This window comes from Gopherus evgoodei, chromosome 3, assembly GCF_007399415.2.
Source record: "Gopherus evgoodei ecotype Sinaloan lineage chromosome 3, rGopEvg1_v1.p, whole genome shotgun sequence".
In the NCBI taxonomy this organism is placed as follows: domain Eukaryota; kingdom Metazoa; phylum Chordata; order Testudines; family Testudinidae; genus Gopherus; species Gopherus evgoodei.
In genome coordinates, this window is record NC_044324.1 from 9,927,650 (window position 1) to 9,945,210 (window position 17,561).

The 17,561-nt window shown below is 67.7% G+C and overlaps 4 protein-coding genes across 7 annotated transcripts in view; 3 read left to right on the forward strand and 1 right to left on the reverse strand.

Moving 5' to 3' along the window:
* Nucleotides 1-1,096: 1,096 nt before the first annotated feature.
* On the reverse strand, nt 1,097-12,135 carry KHK (ketohexokinase). Of its 4 annotated transcripts, none has more exons than XM_030555015.1 (8): nt 11,867-12,128; nt 10,786-10,902; nt 8,557-8,691; nt 7,062-7,134; nt 6,146-6,292; nt 2,951-3,039; nt 2,457-2,614; nt 1,211-1,386 (listed from the first exon to the last, which is right to left on the reverse strand). In XM_030555015.1, exons 1-8 carry the CDS (start codon nt 11,956-11,958, stop codon nt 1,301-1,303), a joined length of 897 nt encoding a protein of 298 aa, XP_030410875.1. In that variant the 5' UTR covers nt 11,959-12,128; the 3' UTR covers nt 1,211-1,300. The 4 variants fall into 4 exon arrangements, with proteins under 4 accessions (XP_030410874.1, XP_030410873.1, XP_030410875.1 ...); XM_030555016.1 differs by lacking the exon at nt 8,557-8,691 and adding an exon at nt 8,781-8,915; XM_030555014.1 differs by lacking the exon at nt 2,457-2,614 and having other exon boundaries at nt 1,097-1,386; nt 11,867-12,135.
* LOC115647988 lies at nt 8,922-10,775 on the forward strand. Its single transcript, XM_030555012.1, has 2 exons — nt 8,922-9,309; nt 9,373-10,775. Exons 1-2 carry the CDS (start codon nt 9,200-9,202, stop codon nt 10,196-10,198), a joined length of 936 nt encoding a protein of 311 aa, XP_030410872.1. The 5' UTR covers nt 8,922-9,199; the 3' UTR covers nt 10,199-10,775.
* On the forward strand, nt 11,957-13,598 carry LOC115647659 (extensin-like). Its single transcript, XM_030554353.1, has 3 exons — nt 11,957-11,964; nt 12,832-13,415; nt 13,471-13,598. The coding sequence occupies exons 1-3, from the start codon at nt 11,957-11,959 to the stop codon at nt 13,593-13,595; spliced, it is 717 nt and encodes a 238-aa protein (XP_030410213.1). The 3' UTR covers nt 13,596-13,598.
* An 808-nt stretch (nt 13,599-14,406) lies between these two features.
* Nucleotides 14,407-17,561, forward strand: part of LOC115647993 (cGMP-dependent protein kinase 1-like) — a 69,632-nt gene continuing 66,477 nt past the window's right edge. Inside the window, exons 1-3 of the mRNA XM_030555034.1 lie at nt 14,407-14,479; nt 15,303-15,536; nt 16,213-16,306. The gene's annotated coding sequence lies outside the window, so the exon portion shown is untranslated. The remainder of the gene's footprint in view (nt 14,480-15,302; nt 15,537-16,212; nt 16,307-17,561) is intronic.

Consider the following 17,561-nt stretch of genomic DNA (forward strand, 5'->3'; position numbering starts at 1 on the left):
TCAGCCGAGGGTGCCTCCTGCCCATCCCGTGAAATCGCCCCCGTGCCCTGCCCTGAGCAGGCAGCAGCTGAATGGGCACTGGCTGCCAGGGCACGGGCACCTAGTCCGGGCAGAGTGCCCGTTCCTCAGCACCCTGGGCCATGCCCTCTCAATCACTACCACCCTGGCAGCAGGCCTGGCACTGGCCCTCTGTCTCCAGCAGGCCTGAGTGGGCGAAGGGTGGTGCCTCCATCAGCTGTACTAGGGGTTCAACCCCTGACCCCCTCAGTGACTGGCACAGGAGTTTTGCCCTACCCCTGAGATGGACATCACAACTCCCAGTGCACCCCCCAGCCAGGGTCCAGCCCTCCCCCCCCCCCAAACCTGCTGCAATGAGGTGGACAGGAGGCCAGGCCCATGTGGCCAGCTGTGACACTGCCCCACCCTGGGTGAGCCCAGCCAGGGGGCCGTCTAGGGCTCTCCTTGCTCTGTGGCCCCAGGCCAGTCCCTCTACTCAGCCCCTGGCCACCCCCTACTCCCCTCAGGCCAGACTGAGCCCTGCCTGCCCCGGGCGCTGGGCTGAACTGGCAGGCGTCATGCTGAGCAGAGCCCCCGGGGAGCCAGGCCCCAGGAGCACTTGGACATCCCCACTCAGTCAGAATGGAGCCTGGGAGCCCATGGCACTGTGGACCCAAGGGCAGAGCGGGAGCCCCCACCTCCTTTGGCTGGCCCCACCTGCCCCCCACCCCTCACCCTGCCTGCCAGGGGCTCGAGGAGCCGGCTCTGCAGAGAGGCAGCTCTTGGCAGGGCCCACCGTGCAGCTCCCCCCAGCTGCTGCGCTTCCTCTAAGGCGGGGAGCCATGGGGAGCCCCAGCTGTGGGGTCTAGGTCAGAGCCAACCCCAGGCAGCAGGGTATGCTGTGCCCAGGCGCAGCTGCGTCCCGGCTCTGGCTGCGTACCCCCTGGGCGGGCGCTTCCCCCACAGCTCACACGCTGCCACACGTCTGCCCAGCTCAGCAGTGCCAGAGCAGCACTAACGGGGGGCAGACTCAGAGCCCGCCAGGCCCCCGGCGCTCGCCTGCCAGCCGGACTGCCCCTGTGCTGAGAAGGAGTGCTGCAGCCGTTCCCAAGCGTTTATTGACTACGCAGGACGGGGAGGGGACCCGCAGGGCCTGGTACAGTGCCTGGGCAGCTGGCACCACGGCACCCAGCAGGCAGTGCCAACAGCTCAGCCCTCGTGCCCCAGGAAATCCCGGCCAGTTGGCACCAGCTGCCACCTCCTGGTGCAAAGGGGGCGTCTCCCGCCGTGGGCGGCACTCTGCTCACACGATGCCGTCGTAGCCATGGACCCCGCACTTCCTGCCGGCCACCTGGCAGCCAAAGGTCAGCGCCTCCTGCAGCCTCTGCCCTGTCATGGGAGAACGAGCTGCCCATCAGCCCAAGCCTGCCCCGGCCCCCTCCAGTGAGCCCCGTGGGGAGGGCTCCCGGCCCCTCTAGTGCGCCCTGCGGGGCGTGGCCCCCTCCCCCTCCAGTGAGCCCCGTGGGGAGGGCTCCCGGCCCCTCCAGTGTGCCCTGCGGGGCGTGGCCCCCTCCCCCTCCAGTGAGCCCCGTGGGGAGGGCTCCCGGGCCCTCCAGTGTGCCCTGCGGGGTGTGGCCCCCTCCCCCTCCAGTGAGCCCCGTGGGGAGGGCTCCCGGCCCCTCCAGTGTGCCCTGCGGGGCGTGGCCCCCTCCCCCTCCAGTGTGCCCCGTGGGGAGGGCTCCAGCCCCTCCAGTGCACCCTGCAGGGCGTGGCCCCCTCCCCCTCCAGTGAGCCCCGTGGGGAGGGCTCCAGCCCCTCCAGTGCGCCCTGCGGGGCGTGGCCCCCTCCCCCTCCAGTGAGCCCCGTGGGGAGGGCTCCCAGCCCCTCCAGTGTGCCCTGCGGGGCGTGGCCCCCTCCCCCTCCAGTGAGCCCCGTGGGGAGGGCTCCAGCCCCTCCAGTGCGCCCTGCGGGGCGTGGCCCCCTCCCCCTCCAGTGAGCCCCGTGGGGAGGGCTCCCAGCCCCTCCAGTGTGCCCTGCGGGGCGTGGCCCCCTCCCCCTCCAGTGAGCCCTGCGGGGGAGGGCTCCAGCCCCTCCAGTGCGCCCTGCGGGGCGTGGCCCCCTCCCCCTCCAGTGAGCCCTGTGGGGAGGGCTCCCAGCCCCTCCAGTGTGCCCTGCGGGGCGTGGCCCCCTCCCCCTCCAGTGTGCCCTGCGGGGCATGGCCCCCTCCCCCTCCAGTGTGCCCCGTGGGGAGGGCTCCCGGCCCCTCCAGTGCGCCCTGCGGGGTGTAGCCCCTTCCCCCTCCAGTGTGCCCTGTGGGGAGGCCTCCAGCCCCTCCCCCTCTAGTGTGCCCCACGGGGAGCCCGCAGCCCCTCCAGTGTGCCCCATTGGGTGCGGCCCCCTCCCCCTCCGGACCCCCCAGCGCGCCCCGTGGGGAGGCCCTGGCAGCAGCGCTGCCTCACCTCTCGACAGGGCCAAGAGAACGGCAGCATTGAAGGTGTCTCCAGCGCCCAGTGTGTCCACGATGGTCTCCGGGGAGAAGGCGTCTGAGTGGACGGGCTCCCCATCAGGCCCCAGCGCATCGGCCCCTGCCTCAGCCCAGGCGCAGATCACGGTGGCCCTGGGGGGGCAGCCCCACAGCGTGACCCCACAGCCAGCCTTGAGCACCGTCCACCCCCCGCCGCTTGGGGCCAGCTGCCCCGCACTGCTCCGAACCCACCACCCATTTCCCAGCAGCTGGTGAGCAGGTTACCCTCCAGAGCCGGCTCCGGGCCCTGCCCCCTGCGCTGGGGGGAGCAGAGGGGTCCTGCTCCCCCCACCTCAAGCAGCAGGGGCTAAGGAGGGCTGGAGGCTGCGCTGCTTTGCCCATGGCAGGGCAGTGTGTGCCAGGGGTGAGTCCCTGGCCCCCTGAACCAGGTTCATCCTCCCGGTTTGGCCCCATGTGGCCCAGGCCTACCCTGGTCTCACACGGCTGTGAAGCCCCTTCACGGCCTCAGGCGCCGAGTGGAACCCAAAGTCCTTCGCCACGTCCTTGCTGACAAATACCTGCCGGGAAAGAAAGGGAGTGAGAGGGCAGGGCCAGGTAGCCAGAGCCAATGAATAGTGCCAGCGCCCCCAGTGCCCTGCAGCCAGCACCATCCCCCCACCTCAATGCCAGTGCCCCCCAGTGCCTCTCCGCCGAGACCCCCCCATGCCAGCGTCACCAGTGCCCCTGCGAGCCCCCCAATGCCAGCGCCCCAGTGCCCTGCAGCCAGCACTGCGCCCCCACCCCAGTGCCAGTGCCCCTCCACCAAGACCCCCAATGCCAGTGCCCCCCAGTGCCTCTCCACCGAGACCCCCCATGCCAGCGCCACCAGTGCCCCTGCGAGCCCCCCAATGCCAGCGCCCCAGTGCCCTGCAGCCAGCACTGCGCCCCCACCCCAATGCCAGTGCCCCCCAGTGCCCCCCCAAGACCCCCCCATGCCAGCGCCACCAGTGCCCCTGCGAGCCCCCCAATGCCAGCGCCCCAGTGCCCTGCAGCCAGCACTGCGCCCCCACCCCAATGCCAGTGCCCCCCAGTGCCCCTCTGCCGAGACCCCCCATGCCAGCGCCACCAGTGCCCCTGCGAGCCCCCCAATGCCAGCGCCCCAGTGCCCTGCAGCCAGCACTGCGCCCCCACCCCAATGCCAGTGCCCCTCCACCAAGACCCCCAATGCCAGTGCCCCCCAGTGCCCCCCCGCCGAGACCCCCCATGCCAGCGCCACCAGTGCCCCTGCGAGCCCCCCAATGCCAGCGCCCTAGTGCCCTGCAGCCAGCACTGTGCCCCCACCCCAATGCCAGTGCCCCCCAGTGCCTCTCCGCCGAGACCCCCCATGCCAGCGCCACCAGTGCCCCTGCGAGCCCCCCAATGCCAGCGCCCCAGTGCCCTGCAGCCAGCACCGAGCCCCCGCCCCAATGCCAGCACCCCCAGTGCTCCTCCGAGCCCCCCATGCCAGCGCCCCCAGTGCCCCTCCGCTAAGCCCCACCCCAATGCCAGTGCCCCTCAGCCAGCACCACCCCCCACCTCCAATGCCAGTGCCCCCAGTGTCCCTCAGCCAGCACCAAGCCCCCACCCCAAGGCCAGTGCCCCTCAGTGCCCCTCTGCCAAGACCCCCAATGCCAGCACCCCCAGTGCCCTTCAGCCAGCACCGAGCCCCTGCCCCAATGCCAGTGCCCCTCCGAGCCCCCCATGCCAGCGCCCCAGTGCCCCTCCGCTGAGCCCCCACCCCCAATGCCCACGCCCCCAGTGCCCTTCAGCCAGCACCGTGCCCCCTCCCCTATGCCAGTGCCCCTCAGTGCCCCTCCGACAAGCCCCCCATGCCAGCGCCCCCAGTGCCCCTCTGCTGAGGCCTCACCCCTATGCCAGTGCCCCTCAACCAGCATCACCCCCCCACCTCCAATGCTAATGCCCCCCAGCCAGCACCAATCCCCTGCCTCCAATGCCAGCACCCCCAGTGCCCCTCCGCAGAGCCCCCCGTGCCAGTGCCCCTCAGCCAGCACCACCCCCTCACCTCCAATGCCAATGCCCCCCAGCCAGCACCAAGCCCCTGCCTCCAATGCCAGCACCCCCAGTGCCCCTCCACAGAGGCCCCCCGTGCCAGTGCCCCTCAGCCAGCACCACCCCCTTCCAATGCCAATGCCCCCCAGCCAGCACCAAGCCCCCGCCTCCAATGCCAGCACCCCCAGTGCCCCTCCACAGAGCCCCCCCATGCCAGTGCCCCTCAGCCAGCACCCCTCCCCATCCCCAATGCCAATGCCCCCCAGCCAGCACCAAGCCCCTGCCTCCAATGCCAGCACCCCCAGTGCCCCTCCACAGAGGCCCCTGTGCCAGTGCCCCTCAGCCAGCACCCCCCCTCCAATGCCAATGCCCCCCAGCCAGCACCAAGCCCCCGCCTCCAATGCCAGCACCCCCAGTGCCCCTCCACAGAGCCCCCCCATGCCAGTGCCCCTCAGCCAGCACCCCTCCCCATCCCCAATGCCCCCCAATCAACGTGCCCAGCAGGAGCCCAGGCCCCAAGCCCCAGCACCCTGAGCCATGCAGGCTCTGGCGTCTGATTGGCTAGTGGGACTGCTCAGCAGGCCAATCAGCTCCCCTCCTCGCTGCCATCCCATGCACCTGTCATGTCTCCCACAGGCAGGTGCCCACCTGGACACCCCTCCCAGAGCAGTGAGCTGGTGCCAGCTGCCCAGAGCGCCCCCCTGTCACCCGCAGCGCCCCCAGGGGCACGCCCCAGCTGTGCTGCTCTCCGGCTCCCCCCATGCAGGGGCCCCACTCTGGGCTGTGACACCTCCCCCATGGGGGCCCCCTCCAGGCAGCAGGGCTCCGCAGCAAGACAGGCTGTAAGCCGAGCTCCCTGCCCCCCCCCCGCTGTGACCCCCTGACCCCAGCTGCCCCCAGGGGCAGGGGATGCTCATGCAGCAGGCAGGACCCTGACAGATGCGGTTCAGAGAGGATCCCCCACCTCATTAATGCAGCTGAGGTCAATGCTGCCTCCCCCCCGCCAAGGCATAACCCACCCACCCAGCCAGAACAATCTGGCCCACCCCAGCCCGATCGAGCGTTTTGGGTGCAGTGAAGAGGCTGCTCAGGCTGGAGGCTGCAGGTTCATGCCCCCCACAGCGGTGGGAGGAGGAAACCAGGGGTCACACAGGGCTGTGCTTGCCTGTAATAAGATGCAGCTTTGGGCTACTTGTGTAATTGAGGTAATGCATATTCATAAATTATGCAGTTTAGAGCATTGGCTCATTTACATATACCCTCCAGATTCCTGGACCTTAGCAGGTTCCCACTGCTCCTGCTCACCTCCACCTGATAGTGTTCCCCCGTGCTGACACAGCCACCCCGTCCTCTCCGTGTCATGCCCCAGCCCCATCAGAGAACCCTGGACGTGACCTGCTGGGCCTGCCAGGGCAGGCTGGTCCGTCCAGCCCATTCGCTAGGGCTCTGTCCTGCCCAGTGTGAAACAACCCGGCCAGACCCACCTCCCTGGCAGGAAGGGTTCCCCAACAGCCAGTGGGAGCTCAATTCCGGCTGAGCTCTCCCCACCACCCCCCGAGACCCCTGCAGTGTCGGGCCCATGCCAGGACCCAGGAAGAGGGGTCAGTGGCGGGGACATGCCCCATTATTTCCTACCACGTCTCCATAGCCGAAGAGCTGGTACAGCTCCTCCCGGGGTTTCTCCACCTCCACCGACGTAGAGACTCTCTGGTGGGCTGGGCAGGTCCGGTTATACTCCTCCACGCGCTGGATCATTTTCACCTGCTCCGCAGCGTTCCTGCCCTGGAAGCAGGACAAGCTCTCAGCAGGGCCAGGGCAGTACCCCTGGTCCCCCTGTGCCCACAGGCCTGGGCACAGCACACCAGCCTGGCCTGGGGCTGGGTGCCACGGCAGGGACTAGCGACCCCAACCTAAGCCACCTGGCAGTTTCGTGCTGCATGGGAAGGTGGGCTGGGCCATGTGGCCACAGAACGGGCTCATCTATACAGGGCTACCCAGCACCAAGCACTCAGTCCAGATAACAGCGTCCACACACGGAGCCAGTCAGGAGCAACGTCCGCACAGAGCAGCCTGCAAAGATGGAAGTGTGGAGCAGAGAGCAGCAAGCCGGCACATCTGCCTTCCATCCCACCTCCAGGACCCCCGGCCAGAAGCACTGGGGCCAGGCTCTATTCTGGGTCACTCAGGCTCCTCCCCATCACTAAATCTGCTGCTGCCACTCCCTTGCGACTCCGAGCCGCCCCTTCCTTTCTGTGCCAATGAGCGGGTGCTTGGCCAAGCCTTCGTGTCCTGCGGGGCTACCGTAAGCACCCCCCTCAGGTCACCCCAGCCCTATTCCGCTCCTCACCAGCCTGCTGCCTGGCCCACTCCTCATCTGCACTCCTGGCCCCAGCATGACATGGCCCCGGGCTGGGCAGCGCTCCCGTGTACGTGCCATCCCACTCCTCTGATCTGCCTTCGCCTCCTCACGCTGGGCACTGCCGGGGGTAGGGACCCATTGTGCGCAGTCAATGGCACAAGGGGGGCCTCGCCGGCAGGACAGGGGACTCACCTCCCAATGGATCCACTTGTACTGGGTGAGGTCGACCTGCTCGAAATCCTGGGCTGTCACATCTGGCAGGTTTCTAACCCATGGGGGAGGGGGAGAACATGGGGAGTCAGCGGGCGGGTGCACGGGGCCTCTCCTAGCAGAGAGGTTAGGGCTGAGGGGGATGGGGGGCGACTTTAGCCCATGCAGTCAGTGAGCCACTGGGGAATCCGGGCTAGTGGCCCCAGCTCGGTGGAGCCCAACACACAGCATGGCCTGTGGCACTCACAGCCCTTCCACACAGACCTTCCAGCCTGCCCTAGAGGACACCATGGTGCCCTGTGCCCTTGGGCACTGCTCCCCCTGCACGCTTGGCTGGCGAGGCCCCTGCCCACACAGGGCTCCTGGTGGGGTACAAAGGCCAAGCAACAGGGCAGACAGGCGTGATCGTGTGGGGCTCTGAGGGGCTGGACTCTGCCCAGCCGGGCTCACACCCAGCCAGTGGTAACCAGGCACCGATTCAATGATTAACCACAGCCTCTGGCAGAGGGGACGAAGGCCCCAGACCCTGACCTGATCTCAAAGGGCATCAGCCAGACTTTGATCACAAAGCTCCCAGGGATGGGGGTGCCCGCTGACGCCCTTCAGCGAGGGGACCAGAGCTGTGGCACCGAGCCCACAGGAATCACTAACCCCCTCCCCCACTTCTCCGGCTGCTGGATCCTAGCTCCAGCCTCCTGCCAGCAAAGGGTTAACAGGGTCCCAGACCAAAGTCCTGCCGCCTGGTCCCAGCGGGCAGGAGAGACGGCCCTGTACGGGAGCTGTATTAACTGGAGGGGCTGGGAAGCTCCTCTGATCCCCTCCTGTGCCGAGCAGCCCCACAAAGACGGGGCTCACCACCAGGGGCAGGCAGCGCGGGCACCCCAGCTCGCCAGCCCTGCTCCGAGCACAGCGCCACACCACCCGCCAGGAAATGGAGGGACGGGGCTGGTGTGGGCCAGGCGAGTTCCCAAGGGAGCATCCCATCCCGTGGGCAGTGGGGACCCAGCGAAAGGCCCTGACCCAGCCCTGCGAGTGCAGGGAGGTCACTGCTACAGCAGCCAGCCCAAGGGTCCCCCTCTGTACGCCTACCACCTGCAGAGAGGGCAGGCACAGGGAGTCACGGGGCAACCCCCATAAGCCCTGGGGGCACAGCGGGTGTCACACATGCAGATTTCCCCCCCCAAAGACCATCGAGATATGCCGATTATGGCAGTGAAATTACCGGTGCTGATTGGTCAGCCAGGGTTAGCTGATTGGCGTCTGTGTGCAGAATCAGTGGAGGAATCAATCAATCAGTCATGCGGGATGGGTCCCCTCTGACAGGGCAGCGCCGGGGTGAGACCTGAGGGCACAGGCCCCCGAGCCCCCGTCCGTGACAGGCAGGACCTGAGGGCCCGGCACTGAGGTTCCCCCCGCGGGAGCCGCCTGCCTGCCAGGGGGGATTGGCACGACGGCTCGGTGGATGTGACGGCCTTACGTGTCATAGAGCGTGACCGTCCGCGAGCCGGTGGTGCTGTTGACAAGGCAGCAGGCGCACGGCGTGTCCCCCCGGCTCTGCCACGCCACATGTGCTACGTCCACACCCCTGCGCCGGAAGTCTGCCACGATGAAACTTAGCGGGGGAGGGAAGAGAACAGGGGGAGGGAGAGAGGGGTTAGATCCTGGCGGGCACAGCGGGCGCCGGGCACAGCCCCTACGCACCTGTTTGTGTGCAGGATGGTGCGGGTGCCCCGGCTCGCGCTGCTGATGACGATGGAGGTGGGGAAGGAGCTCTCGGGGTGCGAGACCAGGTGGGTGAGCTCCACTGCATAGCGCCGCAGGTCGGCCAGGACGAAGCTGCCGGGGAGGGGGCGCAGAGAGGGTTAGCGCAAGAGGGGAGAGCCGCTGCCCTGCAGTGCCTGGGCGCCGGAAGGGAGACAGCAGGTCTGGGGGCCCAGTGAGTCCCCAGCAGCGATTGCACCGGCCCCTCTGCACCGGGAGCCCCACAGACCACGATTGGCCAGGGCGGCGCCCAGGCTACAACCAGAAGTGGGGGTGAAAGGCTCTCCAGAGACCCCCCAGCAGGAAGATGGGGCCAGAGAGGGGAGGGGTTCTCCAGGAAGGGCTGGGGGCTCAGGGAGATGGGGCCGGCGGGGGTGTTGGGGTGTCTCCTGGGAAGGCCTGGGGGCTCCATCACCCCTCAGAAGGGAGATGGGTCCAGTGGGGTGCAGGGGGTGTATCCCCAGGAAGGGCTGGGGGCTCTCTCACTTCCCAGCAGTGAGATGGTTGTGACAGGGGGGTCTCCCCAGGAAAGGCTGGGGGCTCTGTCACTCCCCAGCAGGGAGATGGGGACGGCTGGGGTGTTGGGGTGTCTCCTGGGAAGGGCTGGGGGCTCTGTCACTCCCCAGCAGGGAGATGGTGCCGGCGGGGGTGTTGCGGTGTCTCCTGGGAAGGGCTGGGGGCTCTGTCACTCCCCAGCAGGGAGATGGTGCCGGCGGGGGTGTTGCGGTGTCTCCTGGGAAGGGCTGGGGGCTCTGTCACTCCCCAGCAGGGAGATGGGGACGGCGGGGGTGTTGGGGTGTCTCCTGGGAAGGGCTGGGGGCTCTGTCACTCAGAAGGGAGGTGGGTCCAGCAGGGACCAGGGGGTTTATCCCCAGGAAGGGCTGGGGGCTCTCTCACTTCCCAGCAGTGAGATGGGTGTGACAGGCGGGTCTCCCCAGGAAAGGCTGGGGGCTCTGTCACTCCCCAGCAGGGAGATGGTGCCGGCGGGGGTGTTGCGGTGTCTCCTGGGAGGACTCGGGGCTCCGTCACTCCCCAGCCGGGAGACGAGGCCAGAGGGGGGGTCTCCCCGGGAAGAGCTGGGGGCTCCGTCACTCCCAAGCAGGGAGATGGGGCTGGCGGTAGGGGTCTCCCTGAGGGCCCTTTGGCTGTGGATATACCCACTTGCCTGGCTGATGCTCTGGAGAACAGACTTTGAGCATCTCGTGTCCCCTGGTCCCAGAGGAAAAGGCTGGATGGGAGCCAGGGGAACCCTCTCATTTTGTGTCCATGGTGATGTAATTGACAGGGACCACGGGGGAGCATGGACACATCAGGTTATGGTGGGTCACACCCTAATGGCAGCTGGTCACACCACTTAGCAAGCAGATGTGGATTTCAGAAAAGCAGCAGCACACCTACCCCCCTGCCGATGCTGCAGCAGATCCCCTGCAGCCAACCCCTGGTGCCCCTTGCCAGCTGGAAACGCAGCCCCCGAGTGAGGGCAGTGCTGCCGAGGAGCTGGACAGCCCAGCCAGTGGGAACAGGCCTGATAGGGCCCAGCTGGGGGGTGCCAGAGCAGGCCGGGTAGGAATCCAGGGGTCACAAGACTTCAGAGCACACAAAACTCAGGGTAAAGGAAGCCCCCGGTCTGATCTGCCCCCCTCCCCTAGCACAAGGAGGCAGCCAGAGACCCCGTGATCAGCGGAGGCGTCACGTCTCCCCATCCTTGTGGGCTCCCCACCCCCAGCTTGCTGGGCCCTGTCACCTGGAAGGAAGGATTCTCTCTCATTCCAGCGTGCTGGGGGCCAGGGCACCTGCCACGGTGCATAATGGTCCCCTGAGCTGTGCCAGTGGGACTGGCACTGCCTGTGGCAGGATACCCGAGGCGCTGGCTTGGGCACCCAGGCTCCTGTCTCACTGCGGGCACGCTGACCCGCAGTCCTCCCGCCCCAGCTCCATCACTTACTCTGCTGCGTGTCCTGGCGCCAACGAGCCCATGAAGGCGCAGGGTGCCCCCAGCAGGGACAGCACAGTGCAGGAGTTGGAGGCATTGCCCCCCCGCTGCCAGCGCTGAGACAGGCACCTGGAAGACAGACAGCCATGGCAGGGCATGGCTGGGCCCCGGGATCCCAGCTCTGCGCCGGGCCCATCATGCCTGGAACAGGGCTTTTAGCTGGGGGTGGGATCGCAGAGCCAGCCGGGGGTTCCCTGCTGGCTGACGGGTGTGGGGTGGGGCAGAGGAAGCTCATGCCACCCCCTGCCCCGTGTGCCAGGGCAGCCAGTTTAACGGAAGGCTGCTGCTAGGGCTGGTCATGCAGGGAGCGCTTGGGGCTGGGTTCCCAGGGCAGCACCGCGGCCAGTGCACGGGGCTGGCACCACACAGGGGGAGCGGGTCGGAGGCACCCGGGGCCCGAGGGGGTCTGGGCTGCTCTGCCCGGGAAATTGGGCTGCAGGCGAAGCCATTTCTAGATGGTCGAGAAGGCGCCCGGATTTCCTCCTGGCCAGAGTCTCATTGCGAGCACTGCCAGGTCCTGCTCCTGCCAGCTGGGTACTCTCCAGCCACCAGAACACCGGGTGGATTTTCCTGGCCCAGAGGGGGCCTGGGGCTAGCATCTGAGCATGGGCCTGGAAGCCAGAGCCCTGATCCTACCCTGGCTCTGACACGGATGCCCAGTGCCAGGCTCCTGGGGGCGGGGGTGGCGAGAACAACCCAGCTGGTCTGAGATGGGGCTGCCTGGCGCTGAGGGCCTGGCCAAGTCCCTTCCCTCCAGCCCCACGTCCCCAAGTCCCAGCCCCCTGCGCCTCACCCCTCCCAGCTGGAAAACGGAGCTGGGGAGGCTCAGAACCGCACCAGGGGAAGGGCCCTGGGAACGTTATCTGTGACTGGCAAAGGCAACCTCCCCTGCCCACTCGTGGGACCAGCGCAGGGCTCCCAGAGCCTGCAGCCCAGGGGCTGGACCAGCCAACACACCCAGCCCAGCCCAGCCCTTCTGTGCCCTCAATCCAGCCTCCCCTCTCCCCTCCCCAGGGAGCCGAGCCCCCCGTACCTGGTGTCCGTGTCCTCGGCCGGGTACACGTCCACCACGCTGATTATGTCCAGGCAAACCAGGCCAATACACAGGATGCGCTTTTCCTCCATGGATGGGTTGCCCCTCCGGCACCAGCTCCCCGGGCACCTACCCCCGACCTCCCTGCACCAGCTCCCCGGGCACTTACCCCCGACCCCCCTGCACCAGCTCCCCAGGCACCTACCCCCTGCCCCTTCGGCACCAGCTCCCCGGGCACTTACCCCCGACCCCCCTGCACCAGCTCCCCGGGCACTTACCCCCGACCCCCCTGCACCAGCTCCCCAGGCACTTACCCCCGACCCCCCTGCACCAGCTCCCCAGGCACCTACCCCCTGCCCCTTCGGCACCAGCTCCCCGGGCACTTACCCCCGACCCCCTGCACCAGCTCCCCGGGCACTTACCCCCGACCCCCCTGCACCAGCTCCCCAGGCACCTACCCCCTGCCCCTTCGGCACCAGCTCCCCGGGCACTTACCCCCGAACCCCTGCACCAGCTCCCCGGGCACTTACCCCCGACCCCCTTGCACCAGCTCCCCGGGCACTTACGCCCGACCCCCCTGCACCAGCTCCCCGGGCACCTACCCCCTGCCCCTTCGGCACCAGCTCCCCGGGCACTTACCCCCGACCCCCCCCTGCACCAGCTCCCCAGGCACTTACCCCCGACCCCCTGCACCAGCTCCCCGGGCACTTACCCCCGACCCCCCTGCACCAGCTCCCCAGGCACCTACCCCCTGCCCCTCCGGCACCAGCTCCCCGGGCACTTACCACCGACCCCCCCCTGCACCAGCTCCCCGGGCACCTACCCCCTGCCCCTCCGGCACCAGCTCCCCGGGCACCTACCCCCGACCCCCCCCGCACCAGCTCCCCGGGCACCTACCCCCGACCCCCCCCTGCACCAGCTCCCCAGGCACCTACCCCCGACCCCCCCCTGCACCAGCTCCCCAGGCACTTACCCCCGACCCCCTGCACCAGCTCCCCGGGCACTTACCCCCGACCCCCCTGCACCAGCTCCCCGGGCACCTACCCCCGATCCCCCCTCTGCACCAGCTCCCCGGGCACCTACCCCCGACCCCCCTGCACCAGCTCCCCGGGCACCTACCCCCGACCTCCCTGCACCAGCTCCCCGGGCACTTACCCCCGACCCCCCTGCACCAGCTCCCCGGGCACCTACCCCCGACCCACCTGCACCAGCTCCCCGGGCACCTACCTCCGACCCCCCTGCACCAGCTCCCCAGGCACCTACCCCCGACCCCCCTGCACCAGCTCCCCAGGCACCTACCCCCGACCTCCCTGCACCAGCTCCCCGGGCACTTACCCCCGACCCCCCTGCACCAGCTCCCCGGGCACCTACCCCCGACCTCCCTGCACCAGCTCCCCGGGCACTTACCCCGACCCCCTGCACCAGCTCCCCGGGCACTTACCCCCGACCCCCCTGCACCAGCTCCCCGGGCACTTACCCCCGACCCCCCTGCACCAGCACCCCAGGCACCTGCCCACGACCCCCCTTTGTACTACTGCCCCGGGCACCTACCCCCGACCCCCCCCTGCACCAGCTCCCCAGGCACCTACCCCCTGCCCCTCTCTTTGCACTAGTACCCCGGGCACCTACGGTCCTGCCCCCTCGGTACCGCCGCCCCGACCCGTGCGGTGCCCAGTGGCTGAGTCAGGCTCATCCGGACCCCGACAAGCTCCCCCCTGCAGCTGCCTAGCCCCGCCCCTGTCCCCGCCCCTTCTCTGCATGGCCCCGCCCCCGCCTCCGATCCCGTCCGCAGCTCGGTGCCCCTCCCCCCGCCGCGCCCCAGCACGTGACACGAGCGGCCGGAGTCACGTGATGGGGAGGGGTGGGCGCTCCGGGGGGGGGTGGTGGCGCTGGGTTACGCCGGGACTGACCCGCCCCGACTGGGGATGGAGCTGAGACTGCCCGGCCCGTGCCCCGCCCCCCCCGCTCGGCCCGGGCCCCCCGCCCCAGGGACTGCCCCCCCGCTCAGCCCGTGCCCCCCCAGGGACTGCCCCCCCCGCTCGGCCCGGGCCCCCCCAGGGACTGTCCCGCTCGGTCTGTGCCCCCCACAGGGACTGCACTCCCTGGTCTGTGCCCGCCTGCCCCCCCCCGCTCAGCCCGTGCCCCTCCCCGGGACTGCCACGCCCATGCCCCCTTCTGTGCCCGTGCCCCCCCCAGGGACTGCCACCCCCGTGCCTCCTTCTGTGCCCATGCCCCCCCCCGCTCAGCCCATGTCCCCCCAGGGACTGCCCCCCCCGCTCAGCCCGTGCCCCCCCAGGGACTGTCCCGCTCGGTCTGTGCCCCCCCGCTTGACCGATGCCCCCCACAGGGACTGCACTCCCTGGTCTGTGCCCCCCTGCCCCCAGGGACTTCCCCCCCGCTCAGCCTGTGCCCCTCCCCAGGACTGCCACCCCCGTGCCCCCTTCTGTGCCCGTGCCCCCCCCAGGGACTGCCCCCCCGCTCAGCCTGTGCCCCTCCCCGGGACTGCCACCCCTGTGCCCTCTTCTGTGCTCGTGCCCCCCGGGACTGCCCCCCCCCCGCTCAGCCTGTGCCCCTCCGCTTGACCGATGCCCCCCACAGGGACTGCACTCCCTGGTCTGTGCCGCCCTGCCCCCAGGGACTCCCCCCCCGTTCAGCCCGTGGCCCCTCCAGGGACTGTGCCCCCCTGTGCCACCCCGCTCGGCTCGTGCCCTGCCCAGGGACTGCCCAGCCTGGTCCATGCCCCCCTGCTTGGCCCATGCTCCCCCAGTCTGTGCCCTGCCTGCCCCCAGGGACTGCCCCCCCGCTTGGCCCGTGGCCCCCCCAGGGACTGCCCCCCCCATGCTTCCCCCACTTGGCCTGTGCCCCTCCCAGGGACTGCCGCCCTGTGCCTGCCTGGCCCGTGCCCCACCCCCAGGGACTGCCTCCCCGGTCTGTGCCCCCCCTGCTCAGCCCGTGCCCCACCCCCAGGGACTGCCCCCCCCCGGCCCGTGCATCACCCCAGGGACTGCCCCACCTGGTCTGTGCCCCCCCACCCCCAGGGACTGCCCCCCCGGTCTGTGCTCCCCCTGCTCGGCCCGTGCCCCCCCCTTGATCAAGGATGGCGGTAGGGCTGACTCCCCCTGCCTCTGGCCCCCCCAGGCCGAGGATGGCGCTTGGGCTGACCCCCTCCCCCGGCCTGTGGGGCCCCCCAAGCCTGTTGCAGACATAGCCCAGGTGCACTGTGTGTGGGCTCTGGCCATGGGTTCACAGGGACCCTGCACCTGGCTTGAGTCTCACACATGCGTGTGACACATGGTGTGTAAATTCCCCCATTGTTTTTTCTGGCTCCCACACAGGGGGCCCAGCAAAGCCCATGTGTGTGGGGGGGGAGGTGTTGGAAGTGCGGAAGGCTGCCCGTGCCCATTGTGCTGCCCGTGCCCATTGTGCGCTTGCCCAGCACAGCTGTGAGCTGCAGGGTCCCTGGCACTCTCCAGGTCTACACTACCCACTGACATCGGTGGAATGACCTCACTGGGGGTGAGAGAAATCCATCTCCGCGGTGCAGACAGCGCTGTGCCCATGGAGACGTCTCCGGCCTCTCACGGAGGTGGATGAACCTCGCCGGCAGGTGGCGCGCTCCCATCCGCCAGCGCAGGAGCGGCTTCGCTGAAGCCCAGCTGCAGTTTTAGGGGTGTGTTAGCCTGCCCTTACAATCTGCCAACCTCAGAGGTTTCTGGGGGGTTGGTGGGGATACCATGGAGAAGGACACAGAGGGAGCCCAGCGCCTGCGTCCGGCCCTCAGGACCAAGGCCCTGCAGGGGAAAGGCTCTGTGTCCAATTCCCCACCCCCAGGAACCAGCTTTGACATGGGGATGTCCTGGCCGGCTGCTTGACAGGCCCTTGGGATTCCCATCTGCTGGGTCCCCTGGCTAGCCGCTGAGGGGAGCTCCCAGCACAGACCTGCCCCTGTTGTAGGCCAGGCCTATTCCCGCCCCCTGAGTGTGGAAGTACAAGCTCAAATCCTGCTCTGCCTCTGTCCCAGCCCTGCAGAGTGGCTGGGACTGGCAGTGTTCACGAGCTGGCCCTGCCTTCTCCTTTGGATCTCTCCTCTGAGGTCCTGCGTCACCTTCCCTGTGTCACAAGGCGGGCCTGGCAGCCAGGAGGTGGGGCAGCGAAGCGTCTGGAGGCACAAAGGTCCAGGCTGATAAGAGACTTGTTTATCCAGGACCTTGTGCCCAGCCTCCAGATGGCAAATTAGGCAAGGAAGCTGTCTGCCTTCCAACTCCCTTTGTGAGTCCCAGCCCCCTGCAGGCCATTTCCAATTCACACTAATCCCTCTCACTTCACCTCCCCTTTTCTATTTCTAGCTCTTCTCTCCTTGCCTCCTGCCTGTACAGTGTTACTGTGAGCTGCTAGCCAGCTGCTGTGTTCCACCCAGAGGTGGCTGCATTTCTCTGGCAGGTAAGTAATTGTCTGCAAAGCACTTGGGGATCCCAGGCACTATATAGCTGGGAGGGATCATTATGTCTCCCACAGCCACTGTTTCCTGTTCTCTCATGCCCCCCACCTCCCTGAGGAGTTGGAGAGCTGGGATCTAGGAAGTTATCCCTCTGAAATTAGACTGTCCTCCATGGGTAGGGCCCCTACCAAATTCACAGTCTGCTTTGGTCAATTTCCGGGTCATAGGTTTTTAAAAATCATAAATTTCATGATTTCAGCTATTTAAATCTGAAATGTCACAGTATTGTAATTGTAGGGTCCTGACCCACAAAGGAGTTGTGGACAGGTTGCAAGGTTATTGTAGGGTGGGGTCACGGTACTGCTACCCTTCTGCGCTGGGTGTCTGGCCAATAGCAGCTGCTCTCCAGCCTCCCAGCTCTGAAGGCAGCACAGAAGTAAGGGTGACGATACTGTGACCCCCCTAAAATAACTTTGTGACCCCTCTTCAGCCCACTTTTGGGTCAGGACCCCCAGTTTGAGAAACCCTGGTCTCCCCTGTGAAATTTGTACGGTATACGGTAAAAATACAGAAAAGACCCAGTTTCACAGTCCATGACGTGTTTTTCATGGCTGTGAATTTGGCAGGACCCTACCCATGGGCCTGCCCGTTTCCCTGTGTTTGAATTCCCTGCTGTTATTCCCAACGGCGCCCTGTCCAACCTGTCTCCTCGTTCCCACTCGGCCCCATGGGATTGCCATCCACACTAAGGGCATCCCAGGCTCAGACTGGGGAGAGGGGGCGGAGCTATGGGTTAAAGTGGCCCGTCACTACAGCTGGGGGAGCACTGCAGGTCCCTACAGCCTAGCAGAGGTGGCCCGAGCCCTCCAGGGCAGCTGCTAATGGGCCCCTAGAGAAGGGGCCTGCAGTGACACGGGCTGGAAGGAGACGCAAAGGGCTCCCCCATGCACATGCTCCAGGCCAGAGCAGAGCAGCTGCTGGGAATCAGGAAGGCCATTTCTGTCCATGAGACAGTGTGGCAGTTAGCTGCTGCGGGGGCGGGGTGCTATCACATAAGAACAGTCACAATGGGTCAGATCAAAGGTCCATCTAGCCCAGTATCCCGTCTTCCCACAGTGGCCTGTCACAGAGTGTGGGGGAGTCCAGCCCTGACCCCTCTTCCTGGGACTCTCAGTGACTCTCAGCTAGCCAGTAAAACGGAAGGTTTATTGGACAGTAGGAATGCAGGTTACAGCAGAGCTTGTGGGCACAGCCAGG

What these genes read in the sequence shown, in the direction of transcription:
- LOC115647988 (XM_030555012.1), top strand. Translation starts at nt 9,200, where the DNA reads ATGGGGCCGGCGGGGGTGTTGGGGTGTCTCCTGGGAAGGCCTGGGGGC. An exon ending in GGGGTGTATCCCCAGGAAGG is followed by an intron (nt 9,310 to 9,372) that starts GCTGGGGGCTCT and finishes TCCCCAGGAAAG; the next exon opens with GCTGGGGGCTCTGTCACTCC.
- LOC115647659 (XM_030554353.1), top strand. An exon ending in TACTACTGCCCCGGGCACCT is followed by an intron (nt 13,416 to 13,470) that starts ACCCCCGACCCC and finishes CTGCCCCTCTCT; the next exon opens with TTGCACTAGTACCCCGGGCA.
- KHK (XM_030555014.1), bottom strand. Translation starts at nt 11,958, where the DNA reads ATGGAGGAAAAGCGCATCCTGTGTATTGGCCTGGTTTGCCTGGACATA. An exon ending in TCTTCGGCTATGGAGACGTG is followed by an intron (nt 3,040 to 6,145) that starts GTAGGAAATAAT and finishes CTTTCCCGGCAG; the next exon opens with GTATTTGTCAGCAAGGACGT. An exon ending in CACAGCCGTGTGAGACCAGG is followed by an intron (nt 1,387 to 2,950) that starts GTAGGCCTGGGC and finishes CTCCCATGACAG; the next exon opens with GGCAGAGGCTGCAGGAGGCG.